Here is a 24,019-nt window from a genome sequence, read left to right as displayed (position 1 = left end):
TCAGGGCGCCGTGGCTGGCATGCACTGCTTATGGGAGGCGGGTTCAGGGGTGCTCCATAGTATTGCTCTGCGGGTACTTCCCCCGTGCCCACAACCTCCAACAGAGGCAAAGCGTCCAAAGACCAGTTCCCAGTGGAGGCGCTCCGGAAGAGGACAGGCCTGGAATCAAGCCCTTTTTGTGTCACGGGATAAAGGACCTGACCTATACTCGCAGCACAGAAAGGGAGCCTTTAGGAGGACCTGCTCAAAGCCAATTCCTATGGAAATAGGTGAGCTTCTTGAAGACAAATGGTAATTTAGACAAAGGTAAGCAAAACAAAAGCAGAATCTCCAGTTAAATCAAGGGAACACACATGCATGCACGCATGCACGCACACACACACACGTGTCCTCAGCCTAAGTAAGCTCCACCATTTTAGGACCTGTTTCTAACTGCTCTCCAGGTAAACACTTCAGAATTTTCACTGTGGTTTTTATTATTTTCAGTAATTGATTCTCATTTTGGTTCTTTTAGTATGTAAGATATAAGATTAAAAAAAATTGCCGAAACCAGTTTGGCTCAGTGGTAGAGCATCGGTCTGCGGACTGAAAGGTCCCAGGTTCGATTACAGTCAAGGGCATGTACATTGGTTGCGGGCACATCCCTGGTAGGGGGTGTGCAAGAGGCAGCTGGTCGATGTTTCTCTCTCATTGACGTTTCTAGCTCTCTATCCCTCTCTCCTCCTCCTCTCTGTAAAAAAATCAATTAAATATATATTTTTTTTAAAATTGTATTAACTGGTATAGAGTCTGTGATTTTAAATAATCTTCACCCTGGTTCTTTCTCTATAATTCTGATATTGCTTATATTCAGCACACCCTCATTTAATTTTTAGTCTATTTTGCAGATTTTCTCCACTTACTTGTTGGCTGCAAACGCGGTGATGGCTGCCAAGACTCCAGTCTTAAACGCCTTCCCCCCGAATGATCCCCCAACACGCTTCACATGACACATGACCTTGTTCACTGGGCGCTTTAAGACCGAAGCAACGATGTCCTGGGAATGATAACAGCTCTCATTAATCTAGCCTATCAGTAGCAAGGGGGGAGGGAAAGCCTTCCACGTGTTGATTCTATAATGTACATGGTACACTTAGTATAACTGCGGTTATACTGAGTAACAGGACACTTTCCAATGACCCAGGCATGCATCCATGCTCATCTTAGTGGGATTTGGCCACAGTGACATTGCCATTAATATTGAGTAGTCTGTTCTGTAGCAATGAGATATTTCTGTGCTAATAATTTTTTACAAATTTTCCCCGTGAACCATACTCCAAATATCCTTTCACACTGAATTCTGGGGATATGCTTCCCTTAGCAGTGAGGTTTTGCAGCCTTCCAAACCTCATTCAGGTCGGGTCTTCCCCTGCACCCTACCCCTCTCCTCTGGGAAATGCTCTTTCTCGTCTCCTGTTTGGATTACTGCCGTAGTTGGCCAGTAGGTCTTCCCTGGATGCAGGTTTGCTCTTTTCTACATCCTAATGTTTAGAGGTCGTGTAATCTTCACAGCGAGGGAGCCCAAAAGGGATGAAGTGAGGGGACCCAGGAAGTGGGAAGCAGAACAGGACAGGAATGGAGTTTGCTTGACCCTTCTTAGTGTTCCACCTTCTACAGGCCCCCTTCTCCACATTCCCACATTCCCACTTGCTCCATAACAATACTGCTCTGGTAACAACACACCTGAATCAGGACCCCTCTGCTTTGTCCCCCTTACTCTCACCATGATGCTTAAACTATTCACTTCTAAGGTATATCCTTCATCTCAACTTGGGCGGTCCTTATATTATCCCTTCTGTTTTATATTCATGCTGCCTGATATATAGGCAATAAGTGTTTGCAGAAGGGGTAGGTGAGTGAGTGGATGGATGAATGGATGGATGGATGGATGGATGGATGAGTGGTATTTGATTTTGGTGTGAAATTGCCTGGAAATGGCATATCTTCTCACCATCTAGACCAAGAATGGGGAATGTGCGGCCCACAGGCCCTATGAGGCCCCAGAAATCATTTGGTCTGGTCCTGCCAAGGCATTAGAGATGAGTTAATGAGATGTTTGACTAAATACAGCAGGCTAATTTTTAAGTTGGTAATTTTGTATGGCCTGAGAATGATGTTATAAATATCCAAATGGCCCTGGGCAGAAAAAAAAAGGTTCCCCACCTGGATCTAGACAAACCTCATCCTCAGTATAAATCCAAACTTAACACTTCACCTCCAGGGGACTTCCTAGATGATTCTAGTTTTTTGCAGACCTTGTTCTCTTAGTTCTTCCATATACTAGTATGTAAATTAGCAGATTTATATCAGGTTGCATTCTCATCAACACGTTTTCCTAACTGATCCATGTGACTTTGCAGGCAGGCCTTCCTCTTTTTACTTTTTTATAGGATTATTGAGAAATAATTAACATATGTCACCATATAAGTTTAAGGCAGAAAGCCTGATGGCTTGATTTACATATACTGTAAAATGATTACCAACTAGGTTTAGTTAACATTCATCATCTCATAGATACAATAGAAAAAAAATTCCCCTCAGGAGGATAACTCTTGGGATTTACTTTCTTAACAACTTTCCTGTATTATCTTTCAACAATTTAAGTGATAGTCATCACTTCTTTTATATTCTTAACAGTGTCAAGAATATAGCAAAAAAGCCCTAGCCAGTTTGGCTCAGTGGATAGAGCGTCAGCCTTTGGACCAAAGGTCCGTTTGATTCCTGTCAAGGGTCAAGGGTGCCTACCTCGGTTACAGGCTCCTCCTCAGGGTCAAGGGCACCTACCCCAGTTGCTGGGGCCTTGTAGGGACATGTGCAGGAGGCAACCAATCAATATGTTTCTCTCACATCGATATTTCTCTGTCTTTTCCTCTCTTCCACTCTCTGAATATCAATGAAAAAATATCCTTGGGTGAGGATTAAAAAAATAATAATAAGAGTATAGCAAAAGAGACCTGCAGATTCCCTATCATTTTACAGTTACAGGTCCACAATAGAAGTCCTCTACTCTTAAAAAAAAACAACAAAAAAAAAACAACCACATATATTTTTAAATTAATTTCAGAAAGGAAGGAAGAGGGATAGAGAGATAGAAACATCAGAGACATTAATAATGAGAGAGAATCATTGATCGGCTGCCTCCTGTACACCCCACACTAGGGATTGAGCCTGCAACCTAGACATGTGCCCTGACTGGGAATCTAACTGTGACCTCCTGGTTCATAGCTGGAGGCTCAACCCCTGAGTCACACTGGGCAATCAGAAGGCCTCTACTCTTATAATACTAACTTTGATTTAAAATCATATGGTTATTAATATGCAAATGGATATTCAGTTTCTGAAATGACATTTTTATTTGTAGTTGCTCTTGGTATACTTTGCTGGTAGAAACCATTTAACTACATCCTCTCATAATGGCCCTATGTTACCTGTATGCCTTTGGGATATTGTGTGGACACGTAGACATCCATTTCTTGATCCTCTCCTTTGGGAACAACAAGCATGCTTTGGGTTTCCATATAAAAATGTTCTTGACCTCCCAAATGTATTTCACCTGTAAGAGGAAAAGACACCAGAATCAAGAAGGCTGTCAGATCAGATAGATAGCATCCCCCAGCTGTTTTCTCATTACAGAGACAGTCTACTGGCAGTGCTTCTGTTGACAGGGCGACAGACAATAATCTTTAGCTGTCATTATACCTGCAGATCTGAAGTACAATTCTGTAGAGGAATCTGTCATATCTGCCAATACTACTGTAGTCCTAAGGAAAGGTGTCTCAAGTAGAAATACTATGACAAGGAGCCTTCTAGTTCTAAAACAAGATGGTGTAGATCTTCTTCTGTTCCTTCTGCTAACAGCCTGGACATCCTATGTAATGTCTACTATGCAAATCGACCAAATAGCGGCATGACAGGTCGCTATGACAAGCACTGACCACCAGGGGGCAAATGCTCAACTCAGTAGCTGCCCTCTGATGGTCAGTGCACTCCTATAGAGGGAGCACCTCTCAACCAGAAGCTGGCTCATGGCTGGTGATTGCAGTGGAGGTGGCGGGATCCTCTCTTGCCTCCACAGCAGCACTAAGGTCCCTTCAGGGGATGTCCAATTGCTACAGGGAGCGGGCCTAAGCTGGCAGACATCCCCCTAGGGGTCCCAGACTGCGAGAGGGTGCAGGTCAGGCTGAGGGATGCCCCTCTGGTGCATGAATATCATGCACTGGGCCAGAGGAGTTCTGATAAAACAAAAGGTTTAAATAAGATCCAGAGTCTTACAACATAATATCCCAAATGACCAGGGTACAATAAAAAATCACTCATCCTAACAAGAATTCAACTTGAATGAGAGAAGACCATCAACAGATGCTACCTCTGAGAGGACACAGGAGTTGAAATGTTCTGACAAGGATTTTAAAGTAGCCATCATTAAAAAAAAAAAAAAAATGCTTCAATGAGTATTGACATGAACACTTAAAGAAAATTTCAACAAAGGAACAAAAGATATAAAATATACAACTGGAAATTTTAGAACTGCAACAACCAAAATATAAGAGTCTCAATGGCTGAGCTCAATAACAGAACAGAGGAAATTATCAATGAACAAAAAAATATAGAACAACAGAAATTTTCCAACCTGAACCACTGAGAGAAGATGGACTGAAAAGAAAATGAACAGAGCCTAAGAAACCTCTGTAACTAAAATAAAAGATAAAAGGTTTGTGTCATTGAAGTCAAGCAGGTGAAGAAGTAATAGCTGAACATTTCCCAAACTTGGTAAAAAGACACAAACCTACAGGTTCCAGAAGCAGAGTAAATCCCAAAGGGGTAAACCAAAGAAATCCATGCCAAAACATCATAGTCAAACTTCTGAAAACTAAACACAAAGAAAATACCCTGAGAGCAGAGAGAAAAAAACATTCCCTCATCTATTAGAGAAAGATACTTCAAAAGACAGCAGGTCAGTAACCATGAAGGCCAGAGGAACTGGTAACACATTTTTCTTCATGAGCTAAAAGATCTGTCAGTTTTGAATTCTATATCCAGAGAAAATAGACTTCAAGAATAAAAAAGAAATAAAGACATTCTCAGATGAAGGAAAACTAAGAGAGTTTGTCTTCAACAGACCTATCCTAAAATAAGAAATGGCTAAGGTAAGTTCTTAAAACAGACAGAAAGTGATTAAAAAAGATCTTGGAACATCAGGAAGGCAAGAGAGCAATGGAAAGACTAAAGGTACAGGTAAACACAATAGACTTTCCTTTCCTCTTGAATTTTTTAAATGGTATTTGACACAGAATTACCACGTTGTCTCTTGTTATTCTTAATGTATGTAGAGAACATTTTACAGACAATTATGTTGAAAATGAGGGAGAACATATCTGGGCCAAAGGAATAAGGACTGTCCCATACCATGTCTAAGTGTGGTTGTCCAGTAAATGTAATGAAAATGAAGATTCACCACTTCATCCCATATATTAGTAACCTGTGTACTTGTCATCACTTCCAAAAATCTATAAACAGTTAACATGGATGAGAACTGATCGCTGATTGTCCAATAAAGTTATAAAACAAAAATAACATTAGTGATAAATCAAAATGGAATTCTAAAAAGTGTTTAAGAAACTCATTGGAGGGCATGGAAAAAATTAAAAACAGAGGTTTAAAAAAATACTCATAAAAAATTTAAAAAAAAAAAAAAACAGAGCACAACTATGACAGTCATCATGGTCGGGGGAGGCAGACCTTTTTTTTTCCCCCCCCTCTAATCCTCACCCTGAGAAGGCTAACTCCTATTTTGTAAAAGTACTGTTTGAAATTCTCTGCTATTTAGATAGTCCCTTATTCTGTAAAGTCAAGTCTGCAATTTTTAGACAGCCCTTTATTCTGAAAAAATAACTTTGCCTTCTAGCCTGCTTGAATAATGAGGAAGATAAACTTAGCTGTCAGACCTTGCAGGCAGAGACTTGATACCCCCATGCTCTGCCAGATGTATTTTTTTTTAATTGAATAGAACTGTGTTGTTTTCAAGGCCACAAGCTTCCAGAGAGATAACCACTAAGTACACATAGTGCTGGCTCTTTAATAAAAAGAAACATCTGCTTGTTGCTCTGCTCAGAATTTGAAAGACATTTTCTCTGGGCCCACTGATGTATAATAAAGTGGGAATCCAATCTCTCTAAGTGTTGCTTGGTTCTTCCAAGCTTCTGCAACAACTCAAGGATATTTTTTCCACCATTGATTTTTTTGAGAGAATGAAAGGGGGAAGAGACAGAGAGAGAGAGAAACATCGGTGTGAAAGAGGCACATCGATTGGCTGCCTCCCGCAGGCACCCTAATCAGGACCAGGGATCGAGCCTGAAACTGAGGAACCTGCCCTTAACGGGAATTGAACCCACAACCCTTTAGTCCAAGGGCCAATGCTTCACCCACTGAGCCAAACCAGCTACAGCCGACAGGATTTTTAAAAATTAAAAATATACCCAAATAATAGTGATTTGTAAATTGTTTGAGGAAGATTCCCAAGAAAATCTTTGGTATTAGAGTCTGTACTTCCTAGCTCATCCACAATCTGAGTAAAGAAAGACTAAAAAAGAATGGACAGGTTCTGCTTCATTTATAAAACGCAAAAACTTAAGTGTCAAGAACTCAGGCCTTGGTTGCAATGTAAGCTTTTATCAGGTCCTGTGCATTGAAAACCCCACTTGTCAGCAGGGTCCAGTTCATGGTTTGCAATATTAATGATTACACCTATCCACTCAAAATTAATCTTGTTAAATATGCGCTTCATTTAAAAATATGCAGAGCTAAAATAAATACTAGACAAGAGCCAGTTCTAGGGCGCTGCTCTGCTGCCACCCCTCTAGCCCCACACCCTCCTCCATCCTAGGCATTGCTCTCAACGCTCTAGTCTGGAAACCAATTTGTTCAACTAATCCCTGCGATAAAATTTCATTCCAGTATGGGTTTAGGAGTGATTCCTCCAGGCACATTTACATTTTAATACCGGCCCTTAAAGAAGGCAAAGCCATCCAGATAGGAAGTTTATCTGGGCTGTGCCCAGCAGGACGAGAGGGAGGTAATCTCGGTCCCGGGGCTTGAGGCCTCTCACAAATCTAGCTACAGAGATTGCCATCTCTCTCTCCAGTGGAAAGCCCGGAAAATGGGAAGAGATAAACGAGAATCTGCTTCATGCAGACGAGAGAACGTGCTAACTTCAGAATTGGAGAATTTAGGTTTGATTCCTGCTCGATCACACGCCTCTCTGGCCGCGGCTGGCTCATTTGTGCGCGGTGCTCTTTAATGCCTGTGACCCCAGGGGTTAAGGAGGGCTGAAATCTATCTCCACAGCCGGCAAAGGCAAACAATAATATCACCCCCTTCCAGAACACAGTGTAAGACCCGATATAACCCTGCCTGCATTTTATCTTGTAAAAATACTCTTTGTTCTTGGAGCACCAATTTTCCCAAGGGGCAGATCAAGGGCTGTCATGACAATCACTTCTAATGATCTCACATTGAAACAAGTAGTCCAAATATCTTCACCCAAATGACGGTTGCAGAGTGAGGAAAAACAAACAAACCGGGTGAGTTAAGAGAATGAAAACTTAAAAGTCCCTTTTTGACCTTCCTGTATCATTTGTGTACCAATTTACAGGGTGTGGGGCAGGTAGCAAATTAAAATTCAAGTAAGAGACAGAATGAGCACATTACCTAACTGAAATAAACAGTTAAATAAGATGCCTGGATCTTCCACAAAAACATATTGTGGCACCAGTGGAAGAAACCCCTAAATATGGGTATTTCCAAGAGGTTCACACCATGGACTCCCTATGCTAAATGCTCCCTCTTCTCCCCCAAAACAGACTCAGCCTCCAAGTGTTTGCCTCTTTATTAACCCTAAGAATCACCCGAGCACTGAAAAGACTGGTCAGAAAACAGACTCCTGGGGTCCCCTGGATTCTCCAACTCTAGAATCTCGAGAAAGAGGCACAGGAATCTCCAGGCTGGTTTCATGAGTGTCTTCTAGTGAGGAAAACTGGGGAGCAAATGGGTTTGATAAATGCACGTCGGCTAGGCCAGCGTGTGAGCTCAACCACAGACAACCTTTTCTAGAGAAGAGCAAAAACATCTTAACTAATAGTGATTGTCGCTCACAGTTACCGTCTCTTACTCTGTGCCAAGCACACATGTATTCTCTCTTACAATCTTCACAATGGATCTTTGAAATCAGTATTATTTTATCCATATAGAGGCATATTTCATTTTTATTGCATTTTGCTTTTTTGCTTTTAACAGATGTTTCTTCTTCTTCGTCTTCGTCTTCGTCTTCTTCTTCTTTTTGTAAAGAAGAGACCTCCCACCAGCCAAAAGATTACAACTCACTTTATTGCAGTGGTCTGGAACTAAACTCACAATATCCCTGAGGCCTGTGTATGCACTGGGAGGAAGGGAAGGAAGGAGAAAGGAAGGGAAAGAGCAGGAAGAAGGGGTGGCAAACTCAGAGAAAGGGTGAAAGAGAAAGAACCGGGGGTTGGGAAGTCAAAAAAAGGGGGAAAAAGCTATCAATCCCAGACCACCTTTATCACTTAGTAGCTGTTGTATGAGGTCATGCCCCTTAACCACTCTGAGCTTCAATTCCCAGCCTGCAAGGTGTTTGTGAAAAGAAATGTAACAACTATGGCCACAAGGCTGCCCCTTTATCATTTTTTCCCCAGGTAGTTTTACTGTATGGAATTTGATCAACCACTTTATTTTTTTTAAATATTTTTATAGATTTCAGAGAGGAAGGGAGAGGGATAGAGAGATAGAAACTTCAATGATGAGAAAGAATCATTAATCAGCTGCCTCCTGCAAGCCCCACCCTGGGGATCGAGCCTGCAACCCAGGCATGTGCTCTGACCCGGAATTGAACTGTGACCTTCTGGAGACCTTCTGGTTCATAGGTCACTGCTCATCCACTGAGCCACACCAGCAATCGGATCTACCACTTTAAATGCTTCATCAATATTTCCATATTCCAATTTCCTTTCAGAGTAAGTGAGCACTGCATGGGGCTGAATGGCCAAGGCCTCCCACTGTGCCACCCTGCTGTGCTACACACACACACACACACACACACACACACACACACACACACACCACAGAGGGGACCGCGTTTCTGAGTGAGGTGCCTGTCCCCAGGAGCAATGTTAAAAGAGACACGCTTGGAAGGTTTTCGGGGTAGCTTCCCCTTCTCATCATTTCCCCCCAGATAGTTTTACCTTCAACAATGTCATCAACCACTTTAAAAGCTTCATCGACGTTTCCATATTCCAGTTTCCTTTCTGGCTCAAAGAAGGACTTGTGTTGTATAGCTTCCTAGGAAGAGAACAGAAAAGTGAGGCCGCCAGGTTGTGCTATCCAGCCCCACTCAGAAGCCAAAGCAGGGTGTGGCCCGAGTCTGCAGAGCTGAGCTTGAGAACCGGGCTCCAGAGAGCTCCCCACAGAGCAAAAACAAAGGTCCTCGTTTCGTGAAAAGAAAGACAGCATGCTCAGAAAAATCCTGGCACCCACTTGGTCCCAGAATGGAACTAATAATTCCCAGGCAGAATATTCTCTTCGTTCCACAACCCACAGCCAAGGCCACACAGAGCATGGGCCCTAGGCCCAGTCAAATTATGTCTGGTTTTTCCATTTATTAGCTGTTTGACTGTGGTCTATTACTAAACCTCTCTGAACCTCATCTGTCAAAAGGGAGGTGCAGTTGTGCACACAGCTCCAGGGCAGTGGAGAGGAGTAAGTGCAATGAGGCACCTACAGAGCTCGCATGGCATAGTGAGCTCTCAGCCGTGAAGACACGCTAATACTAAGGATCCGGGAGCCCTGCCTGCCAGCCCCATGGCTCCTCCTTTGGGGAGATGAGCTCGGATTTGCACAGGGCAGTAGGGCACCTGGGACCTCCAGTCCCAGAGGTAAGGTTGCATTACCAGCCCAGCATGGGAACCACAAAGTATGCACTGGTTCTTACTGGCTTCCCCGGGGGCCCAATGAAGGGGAACAGTAGTGGGGACATGTAACCAGCGATGCAGCCATAATAATCTAGGTTGGTTTTCTTACCTATCCTTAGGACTGTATCTCACTGTGACCCCTGGGCCAACTGGGCAGTGCCACACACCAGCTCCTGCAGCATCATCTCCCACGATGACTGCCCATCCATGGGATTCCCGCCTGCTAGGCAGCTGGGTTTCTCCTAACGCTGGTTCCCCTTTAGCCACACCAGCAGGTGTCTATCAATACCTTACAGGGCTGTCCTATTGGGATCCCGCCATTTCCTACACTGGAAAGGGGATTGATTTGTTTTTACTTCTGTGGGGCACAGATTCTTTGATAGAATGTTTATTGACTGTTTCTATGACTGACCAGCCGTGTGTCCTGGGGGGCAACCCTGTCATTTAGTTTCCTCACCTAAATGGGACTCACAGTTTTTAATATCATAGGATTGTTGAGAGAATGTAGTGAGCAAATGTAGGAAAGCAGCTTAGCACTATATAACTGCATAGTGGGCTCTGTGTGGGAATTAGCTAGTGTTGTTGATCATGATGACTGATGGGAGATTCTGGTCAAGAACATATATTTTTCTCACCAGGGTTATTGGCCTGACCCTTTGAGCCAAGAGCTTGCCCATTCAAACTATTAAAAACTCTAAAAAGCACAAGCTAGGTGAAACCTTAGAGATTACTGACAGACACACAGTTTTTTAATCCTATTTTAACTGATACCACACTTTTCTACTGGAATCAATTCACATGATTTTCTTATTAATCTAAGACTCAGCTATTTCAGGTTGGAAACGGAAGTTCCATAAATCCTATTTTTAAAAATTTAATCTCTTTCCACTTCACTTGCTGCTTGTTCTTTGAGCAACGTTGAGCCAATTTCCTGAAAAATTTCTGGTCAGGAAAGTGATAAAAATAACTTTAATATGTAGGGAGCTGGGTATATTTCCCTGCTATAAATGACTTTGATTAAATCTACTCTAATCTACTTGATTGACCTTGGAGAGCGTAATCCCTGATAAAAACACAAGATGGCTCTACTCCACAATGTCCAAGTTTCTTATTTGATGCTGGTGTTCTCTGGCAGGCAACAGAGGTCTGCTGACTGGAGTTGGGGAGGACAGAAAGAGAGTCTTATCTAATTGCTTATTTAGAATTGAATTTAGCTGGAAGGTAGGGGGAAGCAAGAGAAGATAGCCACTGGTATTGGGCAAAGGATTACAAACAAAACTTTGGATGAAGTATTATGTAAACAATTTCTTATGGAGAAGTAATTCTAATTCTAAAATAGAATGTTGGGGTGTGGGGGAATCGAGTAAAGTAAGGAAGCAGAGCAGGCAAGAAATGATTGAAAAGGGTCTGAGAAGGGAACAACATGTTTGAACTTGAAACTGGCCAGGAAAATTTAGAAAAACTAATCAATCTTTGATTCCAATTAAAAATTTGTTTTCTTCATATGATCTTATTTTAATTTTAAAACACAGACGACACTACCTAGAAACAAACTCTTGAGCTCCTAGACATAAAGCAGCCCGAGAGGCCAACTTTTCCTGGAGACACTAATCTTGGCCAAGTCACGTCCCCATTTTCTGCCTCAGAGCGTGAGAGTGCCTGGAGAGCAAGGTGTCCATTATGCTGGGAAGATAATGTTGCATTCCCAGAGCATAGGAGTCTGTATGTGCTGAATCTAATCTGTTCACGCTGCTTTTCCAACTTTCACGTTTTGATTACCCAATAAATTATAAGAACCAATGAATTTATCATTTATCATTACATGGAGATGAGTTTTAAAATCTTTTTTTAAAAATAAATTTTATAAAATATTTTTATTGATTTTGTACAGAGAGGAAGAGAGATAAAGAGCCAGAAACATCAATGAGAGAGAGTCATCGATCAGCTGCCTCTTACACACCCCCCACTGGGGATATGCAACCAAGGTACATGCCCCTGACCGGAATCGAACCTGGGACCCTACAGTCCGCAGGCTGACGCTCTATCCACTGAGCCAAACCGGTTTCGGCAAGTTTTAAAATCTTTATAAATTTCAAACTCCTTTCTAAAATATAGGATAGGAAATGCAATTTATGTTGCCAAAATGCTTGTAGGCATCATAGGATATGTTTCTCATACTCATTTAAGTTAGATATGAAAAGATCTAAAAATAGTGTCTCCAACGTTTGCTCCCTAGAGCATATTGTTGGTTCTCACTGTGCCTGGGTGGAGAGTGTCTGGGTGAGTCTGGTTAAGGTGAATAAAGCAAGTCCTCACTCAATATCTATAGGCTCTCATGCTGGGGCAACACTGTTCTCTCTTGCTTCTGGGAGCTCCTGGCTGCCATCCTGTGACCACAAGGGATAAAGCTCCTACTATGGGCAGCAGAGAGAAGAGTTGGAAGGTCAGGCTTCTTACTAACACTGATATAGTTGGGGCCAATGAAGCCCCCATTTCTAATCAAATGTTGTTTTCTGTTACTGTAACCAACATGTTTACTGATACACCACTAAAATCCGCTCTTCTGGCCCCGCCCTTGAACTCATTACCTCAATGGTAAAGATCACTGGCTCCAAATCCTGGTAGACAATCTTCACTCGCTTCGCAGCTCTCCTTGCCTGAATCTCAGAATCCGCAATCACGGCACAGATAAGCTGACCCACACAAAACACCTGCAACACAGAAAAGACCTTTGTGTTCCAGAAGGGCAGGCACCAGGCCCTCTCCTCTGGCTCATTCTTCTCTTCCCTCCTGGCACAGAGCTAGACACACCGTCATGAGCCCCTTCACTAGTCAAACACTGCGCCATGTGAAATGACTTTGGTAGGTCAGTGCACTGGTCAGAGAGAGTCTGCTGCCCCGGGCACTGGGGAAGTTCAGGTCTTTTTGCTGCATCATCGGCAGTGGTGGCCGAAGAGGTTGAGAGTGATGCTGCCTCCCATACAGCAGACTCAGGCTCCATCCAAGCCAAGCCCACAGAGCTGCCCTAGGGCCAGCTGGCCTAGGAGAGCCAGGCTCAGGGCCTGGCCTCTGGTTGCCATCTCATGAGCAGGGCCGTTCTGAGAGGTAGCTTTTGGCTTCCCAGACAGGGAGGACCAGGAGGCTATAGCCCATCTCATCCAGCGAGGAAGGAGACGGGGGGATGAGGTGACACTGCTGGGGAGCGAATCTCTGCCCCCAACTGTGGGGGAGCATAGGGTTTTCATGAACAGACATGAGATTGGACCAGCCATGGAGTGACCAAGCACAGAGCACTGATCATGGCACCGCAGGTGGGTAGGCGGGGAGTTGACACAGGGACCAGGCACAAAGTTGATGGAAAACAAAACAAAACCAAGCCTCCAGAAAGGTAAAATTCTCAGAACTGAAAAAGTCACCAGGACCTTTTGTTCTTTCTCCCATCTTATACCGTGATCACAACAAAAACTTATTCATTTATTTTTAAAACCTACGTTAGACTATTAGGTCTTTTCTACAGGGAACATATAGTAGCTTTATCATCAGGAATAAAATGGTAGCAAAGCAAGTTAAATCCAGAACACACACACACACACACACACACACACACACACAGCATGTTTGTTGGATTTGGGTAGGTGGGGGTAGTGGGGTGATAAATGAAACAAGAATGGCAAAACATTGACAAATGTTGAATCTCTATTTTTGTGCATGTTTACATTTTCTGCAATGAAAGAATGTTATTTTTTTATTATTTTTAAAATATATGTTATTGATTTTTTACAGAGAGGAAGGGAGAGGGATAGAGAGTTAGAAACATTGATCAGTTGCCTCCTGCACACCTCCTACTGGGGATGTGCCCGCAACCAAGGTACATGCCCTTGAGCAGAATCGAACCTGAGACCTTTCAGTCTGCAGGCCAATGCTCTATCCACTGAATCAAGCCGGTTAGGGCCTGCAATGAAAAATTTTTAAAGGCATAACAAATGTTGGAAAAGGAGTTGAACTAACAAAGGCAGTCCTTTACAATGGCTTTGCTCCCTGCTCTCCGCAGACACGTGGTTTTGCCTCTGTGACCTGCACACAAACCTGGCCCCGAGAGGCTCACAATCAGCACAGCCACAGCTCGGAGAGCAGGAACTGTTGTGCAGACAGGAATGGCTTTGCTTGTTTGGTTAGCGTCGATGCAAAGGCCACAATTCTCATTTTCTTCTGCCAAAGCCACACTCCTGGGGGAGTTTCCACCTTGACCTGAAACTCTAAGTCATCACACTTTCGTCTTTATTAACCGAATCTGCCAGCAAGAGCCAGAGGCAGGGGCTGCCCCTAATGATGAAGCTCTTTTGGGTGAACACTGGATTGAGAAGCCTGAGTCCTGCATAAAACCTGTTGAAATGCGTTTACTGCGTTTTCTGACGACTGGAGATACGGTAGGCAAAGTTTTAATCATTTGAAACTTTCAAACAGCGTTATTTCTCTACTCATTGACGCTGCTACATGGAAAGGGGTGTGCGAAATATACAGATGAATCAGACATACAGCCTCATTCAAGGACTTTCACCAGGCTAGGGGAAAGCATAGGGTGCCCTCCCAAAATGTACACACACACACACTTTGAATAATTATCAAGGCAGTGTTTATTAAAGTACATTTCACGTTCAATTCTGAGCTATCAGCAGTTAAAGTGTGTATACATTTTGAGGGCACACCCTGTATCTAAGGCATGGGAATATATAAATAAGCTTAATCCAAGGTAGAAGGTTCATGAAACATCTGCTTTTCCTTCTCCTCCAGACTTTAAGCTCTATGAGAGCAAGGAACACGCAGGTCTTGTTCAGCTACAGTGAGCAGCCACGGTAGGTGCTCAGTTAAAAAGTGCCTGTTGACCTTGAACTTAAACTTGAAGGAGGAATCAATGGCTAAGTAAATGAGCAAAGGAAAGCTGGACTCAAGTCGCATGCAATCCTCCTGCTCTCCAGACCTGAGGCTGTGTGGGTGCATTGCCCACTGTGGACAAAAGGGTTTGGAGGCCCCTGAACAGGAGACCAGATCAGTTTCCTGTGTCTGCCAGAGCAAACCGGAGAAAAGTCAGGCTCAGTGATTTCAGAGTGGTATCTTATTGCTTGTGCCACAGAATGGATCTATTCTCCCACCTCCGCTCCCCAAAATGAGAATTAGAGAGCCAAGACAGAGCTAGTAAAGGTCGGTGGGAAATAACTGAAGGTCACCCCAGGATGCAGAGAGTGAGGAAAAAACACAGTTACTGCAAAGTTCCCTGCACATAAGAGTAAGGGCACCAGGCACGCCAAGATGGTTACAGAATGTCACCTGACTTTAGACCAACAATCAATAACTACAAGGCATGTGAGCACCAACTGTTCTGGGGTCTCCAAGGAACCCGTCTGTTTTATTTTATTTTATTTATTTTTTAATCCTCACCAAAGGATATTTTTCTAATGATTTTTAGAGGGAGTGGAAGAGAGAGGGAAAGACAGAAACATCGATGTGAGAGAAACACATTGACTGGTTGCCTCCTGCAAGTGTGCTGACCAGGGTCCAGGTCAAGGAAGAGCCTGCAAGTGAGTTACATGCCCTTGGCCAGAATCAAACCCAGGACCCTTCAGTCCACAGGCTGATGCTCTATCCATTGAACCAAACCAGCTAGGGTGTGTCTCTATTCTTTTAAAATATAACTATTAGTTATAACAATATACAGATATACTTAGCTCAATGTTTTCTCAAGAGATTTTATATATGATAAATCTATTATAGCGACCAATACATTTGCTTACCAGGGTTACTGATTAAGGCTCTATTGACTTTCAACTACTACTAAGTCCCCACTTAGATGTCAGTGAGCCCCATCATGAAAATTGTTAACTGTAATGCTTACGTGTCTTGTAAATATTTAATCAACGTGTTCTATGTTTGTGCTTTGCCAACATGTGGATTCTGGGAAAGTGTGTATATCTGTTTCTTTTCATATGTGTGCATTTCTGAGGGCATATTTGTTTAACTTATTTTTCACAGTGTTAGGTCCACACACAAGGGCATATATAACCAATCCAATGTACAAAGGAACAAGAGCTTGTCCAATACATGGCAGTGTGAGTGGATGAGTCAAGGTGAGTTCAGACAGGGAGAGAGCACTTCTGGATTAAAGGCCAATGAAAGGCTTCAATGGAGGCGACACCACTTGAACTTGGACATGGACATTGGACACACTGACTGGGGTCATGGCAAGAGATTCTCAGGAGAGAAATTAGCAAATGAAAATGACCATTCCTCTCCTCAATTGTTCTTCTATATTTTTTAGCAGCACACTGTCTCACCACTAGAAAATGTCGAACAATCACGTACCTTTTACATAATGACTCAGCTTTAAAAAAATTTTTTTTAATATACATATATTATATATATTTAAATATATTTTTAATTATTTAAAAAATATATTTTATTGATTTTTTACAGAGAGAAAGAGAGAGGGATAAAGAGTTAGAAACATCGATGAGAAACATCAATCAGCTGCCTCTTGCACACCCCCTACTGGGTGGGGATGTGCCTGCAACCAAGGTACATGCCCTTGACTGGAATCAAACCTGGGACCTTTCAATCCACAGGCCAATGCTCTATCCACTGAGCCAAATCAGTTTCGGCTCAGCTTCTTTTCTTATGTGGAAAATGAATATATGTGAAGTCATTCAGCATTAGAATATAGTGTTTTATAATAAACATTAAAATATATGGGAATCCTTTGCCTTGTGCCAAATGCAATGTTATCTTTGAGAAAATCGATGTGCCACGGTGGAGGAAGTTATTATTAAAACAGAAAGCAAAATGTTCAGTACCGTCTCTGAGTCCAGCAGTTTCTCAGGTTGGCCCAGAAAGCAGAAGGAGTTCACGCCTTGAAAGTGCTCCTCGGTTAGGACGTCCACCACACCTGGCAGGCTGAGGGCTTCCGACAGATCAATGGACCTGGATGAGGACACAGAGCAGGCTCCTCAGAGAGCCCCCCAAACCGGGGACTAAAGGGGTCGGGCTCAATTGAGGAGCAAGATATGAGAGAGGCAAGATAAGCCAAAACCACTGTTCTCTGCCAGATGATCAGGGAAATCCCTGAAACAAGGAAGCTAACCAATGGAGGGACAAACTAGTAAGTCCTACATTTGGATCCCACCTCACCTGTAATCTTCATTGAATATCACCCACAAGTAGGTTGCCCTCCTCACACCCTTACTTGTCACTCATGTGACTTAGGTGAGAAGGGAATCGTTCATGTCTACCGAGTAAGAACTTGATCACTTACACAATCTTAGCATGAGCTCTTGAACTTGTTACAAAAGCCAAGAAAAGTTCCCTGTCCACAGCAGGCATATCATCAAGGTAGATGGCTTCGCCCGTGGCATGCTTAATACCAGACTGGTGCATGATGGGATGGCCGATTGGGTCTTGAGAAGGCTGCTTTGGGTCTACCTCCTGTTTAATCAACAATCAGTATATCAGTTTAATAATCATATTATACACACCTCCCATAAGATGGTAGCTATATAATTAACATCTAAACCAGAACACTTTTGAAAACGAAAACGACCACTATTAATAATAATACCAGGAAAAGAAGCCCATTTTAATAGTTCAATCAGGAACCTGGGATGGATGCCTAGCCATAATGTTGTTCTTATCTTTTTTCCCCCATTTTTTTTAAAAATGTAGACCACAAACATCTCTAATACAAATCCCATTTGTATAAGTAAATGAATATAACCCTTCTTGGTGATATAAAATTATGTCTTTTTGCTAATGCTCATGGATTTCTTTAAATTTTACTATCAAAATATTTTTACTGTGTGTATCTAAGCACAGCACACACATTCTGCAGAAGAGCACAATGACATCGTGACTATGTTTATTAGAAATGCAGAGGACATGTCTATTTTGAGTAAAGAAGCCTGCCAAGAGATTAAAGAAAAGCCTCAAAGGCTATCTTCATCCTATTCTATAATCAAATACGAACTGGATTATTTTATTTTTAAAAAATATATTTTATTGATTTTTTGCTGAGAGGAAGGGAGAGGGATAGAGAGTTAGAAACATCGATCAGCTGCCTCCTACACACTCCCTACTGGGGATGTGCCCATAACCAAGATACATGCTCTTGACCAGACTCGAACCTGTGACCCTTCAGTCTGCAGGCCGATGCTCTATCCACTGAGCCAAACCAGCAAGGGCTGAACTGGATTATTTTAGCTGAAGGCATTTGATGTTTGGTAGTCAGCTGTGATGAAAGAGGTTATGTTTGATGCTTGCTTCTATTTATTCTGTGCCTAACGATCTGATGGAAGAAAGACTGCTGTCCTGCAAACTGCTGGTCTCTGGAAGCTGTGACAAATGCTTTCAAAGCAAAAGAACCGGCAGGGAGACAAGGCTCATTATGAGCACAGGAGCTCTCTAGCAAAGTGGACAGCTCTGTGCGGGAAAACCCACAGTGTGGAGCAGCCGAAACAACACTCATCTGCGGGAGGTGCACTGCTTCCAAACCCTGGCCTGCGATCCTTGATAGCAAACTCCCTTTTAAGGTTGTCAACTCCATGAGGATGACCACTTTTCTCGAGTGATTGGAATACCCATTAATTTGTTGTGGATTCTTCCTAAAGTTTACTTCCTGGTCAAGGTTAGGCATTTAGAAGCTAAAGGTTGTAGCTGTCAGATTTTGTGGACTACAAGGGAAGGTGGCAGCTGCTTTCTTTTTTAATCCTACCCAAAGACATGTTTTTATTGATTTAAGAGGAAGAGAGAAAGAGAGAGAGAGAAGCACTGATGTGAGAGAGAAACATTAATCAGTTGCCTCCCATACTTTCCCCCACCAGCAATCAAACCTTCCCGTAGGTATGTGCCCTGATTGGGAATTGAACCTGAAACCTTTTGGTATAGGAGATGATGCTCCAACCAACTGAGCCACCCAGCCGGGCTAGCAGCTATCTTTCTTTCTTTCTTTTCTTTTCTTTCTTTTTTTTTTCCAGCTGTTTTTAACAGTCAAAATAATCATTTTAAATGGAGTATAGTGTATCTGAATTTTTAAACATATTAAACTTAAACCCTGAAGGATATACACCAACTTCAATATTCATTGCAACATACTATAAGATTTTATAACTAAATCCAACAACATATTCAATGCTCTTGACTTAATAACACCCTCCAGGTGAAGTTTCTTAATAATAATTTCAAGGAAAAACACATGGAGTCTTATCCAGCTTACCAATGGGATGACTGCGGGTGATATTTTTATGATGTTGTGGCAGAAAATGCCATTTGAAATGTCTGAGGGACTCTGTTCTCCCTGATAGTCAGCTTTCACTGGGGGAGCTCGAAGTAGCCCTTAGAACTTACGTTTGATCCAACTCTAAAACATATCTCGCAGAAACCCCTGGGTGAGTGGGGGTGAGGAGCAAAGTGGATTCACATCCAAACAAAATAAATGAGCAGCTCTTTTACAAATCATTATGTCACGTCATCAAGGACGAGGGCCTGTATTTTCTGGAAATAAAAGCAAAGTGGCCCCAGGGCCCTGACACAGAATGAGACTGAGGGGCTCCAACTTCCACGCTGCCAAAGGCAGAAGCACGTGGCAAGCCAGCAGCTCACGCACATGAAGGCACAAGGCCGCAGGGCCAAACACACTGCCTTCAAGATCAAAGGAGACAATTTTTTTAAAATGGCCATTGGTAGCTTGGTCTTCAGTCACAATTCTTTGTTGATTTTGAAACTGTACTGACTGGTAAATAGGACTGTGAATTCACCAGAGGGAGCTCAGCTTACTGGGCTTGAGAATCACTGAGGGTGAGTGAGTCTGCGTGAAGGAATTACAGCCAGGCCCTTAGAATTTAAACAAACAAACAAACAAACAAACAAAAAAGCCACATACCTGGTACTTCAGTGCACTCTGGCGAGGCCTAGAATGAAGGTCTTCTAGAGCACTCTCATGCTTGTCTGCAAGGCAAGGATAGTGAACAGGGTCCTGAAAAGTAGAACCAGCGTGGAAATGTAAAATGTGCCGAGTGGCCTCGGAAGGGAGGCTAGCGTGGTCCTTAACCAGCAGCTCTAATCTGAAGTCTAACATTTACAGAGGCCTTTCATCTGAGCCCTGGAAATACAGCATCTCCGGCCTCCGGGCCACATGCGCTGGAAGGTCACACTGAAGAGCCAAGTAGGCCACTGCCTTCCAACAGCTCTGTCTCCTATGGCTCTCTCACATGCACCAGGCCCCAAAAACTCAGGAAGATAAAAGCTAAGTAAATACAATGGAAAGGGGTAGAATGCCTAAGCCAGGAGAAAGAGTCGAAGCACACCACAACAATGTGCATAAAATTCTGCCCTGCCAGCCAGCTCGCCAACTCTCCGAGAGAAAGGGCAACACAGAGGCCCACCCAGCTGCAGCCCCACCGAGGAAGCATTCCAGGGTCCCAGGAGGAAGGCTCCTTAAAACCAAGGGAAATGGGCCATTTGGGTCATTATCCAAGGCTTTGACAATACACCTAATGGTTATTTTTCACATTCATTTTTTAAATTGTAGGCTATTAGTTTTAATAGTAGAGGAATACTAAATAGAGGAAGTTGAATTGAAAGGATGAGACTATAGGCAGAAGATTTAAATTATATTGCTCAGTTCACCCAAGGAATTGCATTAGATTGCTGTTGATTGGAGTAGTCTACAATTGGCTTTATTTTTTTTCTCTTGTGATTACTTGGTGATAATATGTCACTGATCTATGATTTCAAGCTTTTGTTCTAAAAAATTTGATGCAACTGTTATGGTTCTTAGTTGTTCCTCTATATGATGAGAAGAAACCCCCAGAAACAAAGAGAAGAGAGAATGTTGTGCCTCTCACTTAACATGCTCATACTAATTTCTATATCACAGAAAGGATGTGCTTGGCTTCTGCTCAGTTGGTTGTAGCGTGGGATTAATGAGGCCAATATGGCTCCAGTTCCCTTTGGGCCCCCCAAATTCATTCAGAGAAATTCTTTTAGTTGTGCCCTCCCTTGCCAACAATCTTTTAACTGAAAGTCTGTCAAAAGGGAGACCAAGCAGAAGAATGCCTGGATGATTACTGCTCTTATTGTGGCTAGTACTAGTCTTCATCATATTCCTCTAAAGCCCTGGGCTGCACAGGGACCACAGTCAGCCCTGTTCCCATGAGGGTCCATGTCACAATGACCTTGTGGAGTGGCTGCCATCATCAGCTTACAGGTGAGGGAAATGATGGTGAACCAGAGAAAAAAGCCAAACTCATGAAGGTAACTCCCAACCGGAGGAAGAAGTGCTTTCCTGAGGGAAAGTATATTTAAATCATAAACAAGTTTTCTGCACCCCACCTAAACAAACAAGGGGTCGGAAACAAAATAACTGGGTGGTATTAAACACAATCCTGCACAACTCCATGCTCTCCTTGCAACTCTTACCCAAACCACAATCCATCAATAGACAGCCTCAAGTAGGCCCAGCAAGCCCACGGGTTTCTAATCTGGGTTTTCTTTTCTGTTCTACAGCCATTGGGCAAGGGGTTGTTGCCTCCACTGTGGGTATCCTCACGGCCCCTAAAGCTGGGAAATACATGGTCAGTTCATTTACCATTCTCCTTAAAAGCTGTGACACTTCCAGGTAGAACTTGAAGAGGAAGCTGATGATGAGAGTCCTCTTGAACTCCACCTTCCCGCCCGGAGCTGAGCCTGGGAGGGAGACTTCATCCAGGACCAGCCTACAAGCCGCATCCAGCATCTCTTCATTCCAGGGCCTGTGAGGATCAAAAAGAGGACTCCTTGCTGACAGGACTCCTTATCTCACAGGCTCAGCCATCGTGCGAGACAAATAGCCACAATCTAGTGCAAGCTTCGAAGTCAGGCAACCCACATTCAAACCACAGCACACCCCTCTCAAGACGTCCGGCCCAGGCCCCCTCTTCGTCATCTGTAAGGGAAATAAATAATGGTAGGATCCACCTCGGGAAATGTCATGAAGGAGAAATGACAACCTGTGTTAAGTCCTCAGCCCAGGAGCAATTCACTCCTCTAGTGCTAGAATGTTGACTGCAAGACAGGTTTGGGGTTTAAGCATCTTATATGTAGTCATGCATTTAATCCCCTCAATTTTCCTGCACGGTGGGGGTGACTGTTGCCTTTTGACATAGGGAAATTGAGGTATTGTAATGTTAAGCAAACTGACTGAGATCACATAATTAATAGGGCGTGAACTGAGATTCGGACCTAGGCAATTTGGCTCAATCGAGCTCATGTTTTTAACTGTCTATTAGGAAATGGTAACTGATACCTGGAAGTATTCAAGAAATATTGGCTACCAGTATCACCTAAAGATATAAAAGGTCAGGTAAGCAAATGCATTTAGCAATTTATGATAAAACAAACTGCAACAATCTGTTTTTCATCATAGTAAATTATTTTCTCAATAAAGAATAATGTATTCATTTTGCTTATTGAATCTATGTGCTATTGGAATATGGTCTCTCTCTCTCTCTCTCTCTCTCTCTCTCTCTCTCACACACACACACACACACACACACACACACACTATATGATTCTCACTTTAGAACTGACTAAAATCAAGAGCTATGGAAACAATTATAAAATCATATTGGAATTCCATGCTATTAAGTAAAAATGTAGTCAGCATGCTGCTTCTTACAATTTCATGTCATAAAAAAGAAAAAAAAAAAAAGAGCTGCCCTGATACTTGGGGTCTGGGGCCATGATGCTGTACCTTCCAATGAGTTTCCGGCAGGAATTCTGTGCACAGACGGTGGTTGGGCCGACGCCTCCATATGAGATGGACAACTCCCTGATGATGCCGTCCCCTTCTCCAAAACAGACTCTCATCCCAGAGTTGACTATCGCGAGAGCGTTCTGTTGCCGCTGGGCTTGTCGGAAGGCTGACACAAATTCCCACTGGAAGCCAAAGTGAAGTGGTGCATGTGGAAACACACTGAATTTCTAGACAGTTTTGGTAATGGCCTCACACATCCTCGCCACTCTGTTAGACTGAATTGTGTCCTCCCTGAGTTGGAAACTGGATCTTTAAAGAGGCACCTCGGTTAAAATGGGGCAATTAAGGTGAACACTAACCCAACAGGGTGGTGTCCTCATCAGAAAAGAAAATTTGGACGCAGACATGACAAAGGAAAGACCATGTCAAGACACAGGAGGAGATGGCCAGCTACAAGCCAAGGAGAGAGTCCTCAGAAGAAACTAGCCCTGCTGACACTTTGATCTCAGACTTCTAGCCTCCAGCACCCTGTGAGAGTAAATGTCTGCTGTTTAAAGCAGCCCGTCTGTGATGCTAGGTGATGGCAGCCCTACAGACTAACGCACCCTCTGGGGCAGGTTCAATTATTCCCTTTTTATAGGGAAACTGAGGCTCGGAGTAGGTCAGTAATCAGTTCAGGGTCACAGTAGGTTGTAAATAGGATTCAACTTGAGTCTAACTCCAAAGACCCTTTCCTCCTGTGTTCTATCGCAAGTGTAATTTTTAAGCCTCTTTCAAACCTCCAGATTTTGGTAGAGATATATTTTCAAGCTTTATTGAGGGAAAGCACTCATGAAACAAATATGTATTTTTTTAATTAATAAGAAAGTAATTTTAGAGTTTGGGGTAGTGGGAAAGTTAGAGAGGGACAGAGACAAAGGTTTCCTGATTCTAGGAGTGACAGAAGATTGCATAGCACAGATAAAAAGCAACTTCAGTACTCGTCATCGATTTTAGCTACCTCAAAAATAGCTACCTTATTTTTCTTCCCTTCAGTCAAGAACTTCTACCTTTTCAATTAAAAGAAGCACTGCCTGACTTCTTTGGCATATCCACAGTGCCAGCATCCCCACTCTTGGGCTTTGGGGCTGTTATAAAGTAAAATAGGGGCGACTCGAACACAAGCACTGTGATACCACAACAGACAATCAGATAACCTAGAGCAGTAGTCAGCAAACTCATT

General features: G+C 43.0%; 1 protein-coding gene across 1 annotated transcript in view; it reads right to left on the bottom strand.

Moving 5' to 3' along the window:
• AOX1 (aldehyde oxidase 1) overlaps positions 1–24,019 on the bottom strand; it is a 65,038-nt gene that overhangs the window by 20,778 nt on the left and 20,241 nt on the right. Inside the window, exons 14-22 of the mRNA XM_084893173.1 lie at positions 22,795–22,979; positions 21,652–21,814; positions 19,945–20,037; positions 17,326–17,495; positions 16,868–16,994; positions 12,611–12,733; positions 9,297–9,393; positions 3,468–3,592; positions 903–1,036 (exon numbers count right to left, since the gene is read on the bottom strand). Coding sequence (XP_084749299.1) covers positions 903–1,036; positions 3,468–3,592; positions 9,297–9,393; positions 12,611–12,733; positions 16,868–16,994; positions 17,326–17,495; positions 19,945–20,037; positions 21,652–21,814; positions 22,795–22,979 — 1,217 coding nt within the window. The remainder of the gene's footprint in view (positions 1–902; positions 1,037–3,467; positions 3,593–9,296; positions 9,394–12,610; positions 12,734–16,867; positions 16,995–17,325; positions 17,496–19,944; positions 20,038–21,651; positions 21,815–22,794; positions 22,980–24,019) is intronic.

Source organism: Pipistrellus hanaki (genome assembly GCF_964339955.1).
Source record: "Pipistrellus hanaki genome assembly, chromosome: 8".
Taxonomy (NCBI): domain Eukaryota; kingdom Metazoa; phylum Chordata; class Mammalia; order Chiroptera; family Vespertilionidae; genus Pipistrellus; species Pipistrellus hanaki.
The sequence above is the reverse complement of the archived record's forward strand: the minus strand, read 5'-3'. Positions and strand labels throughout refer to the sequence as shown.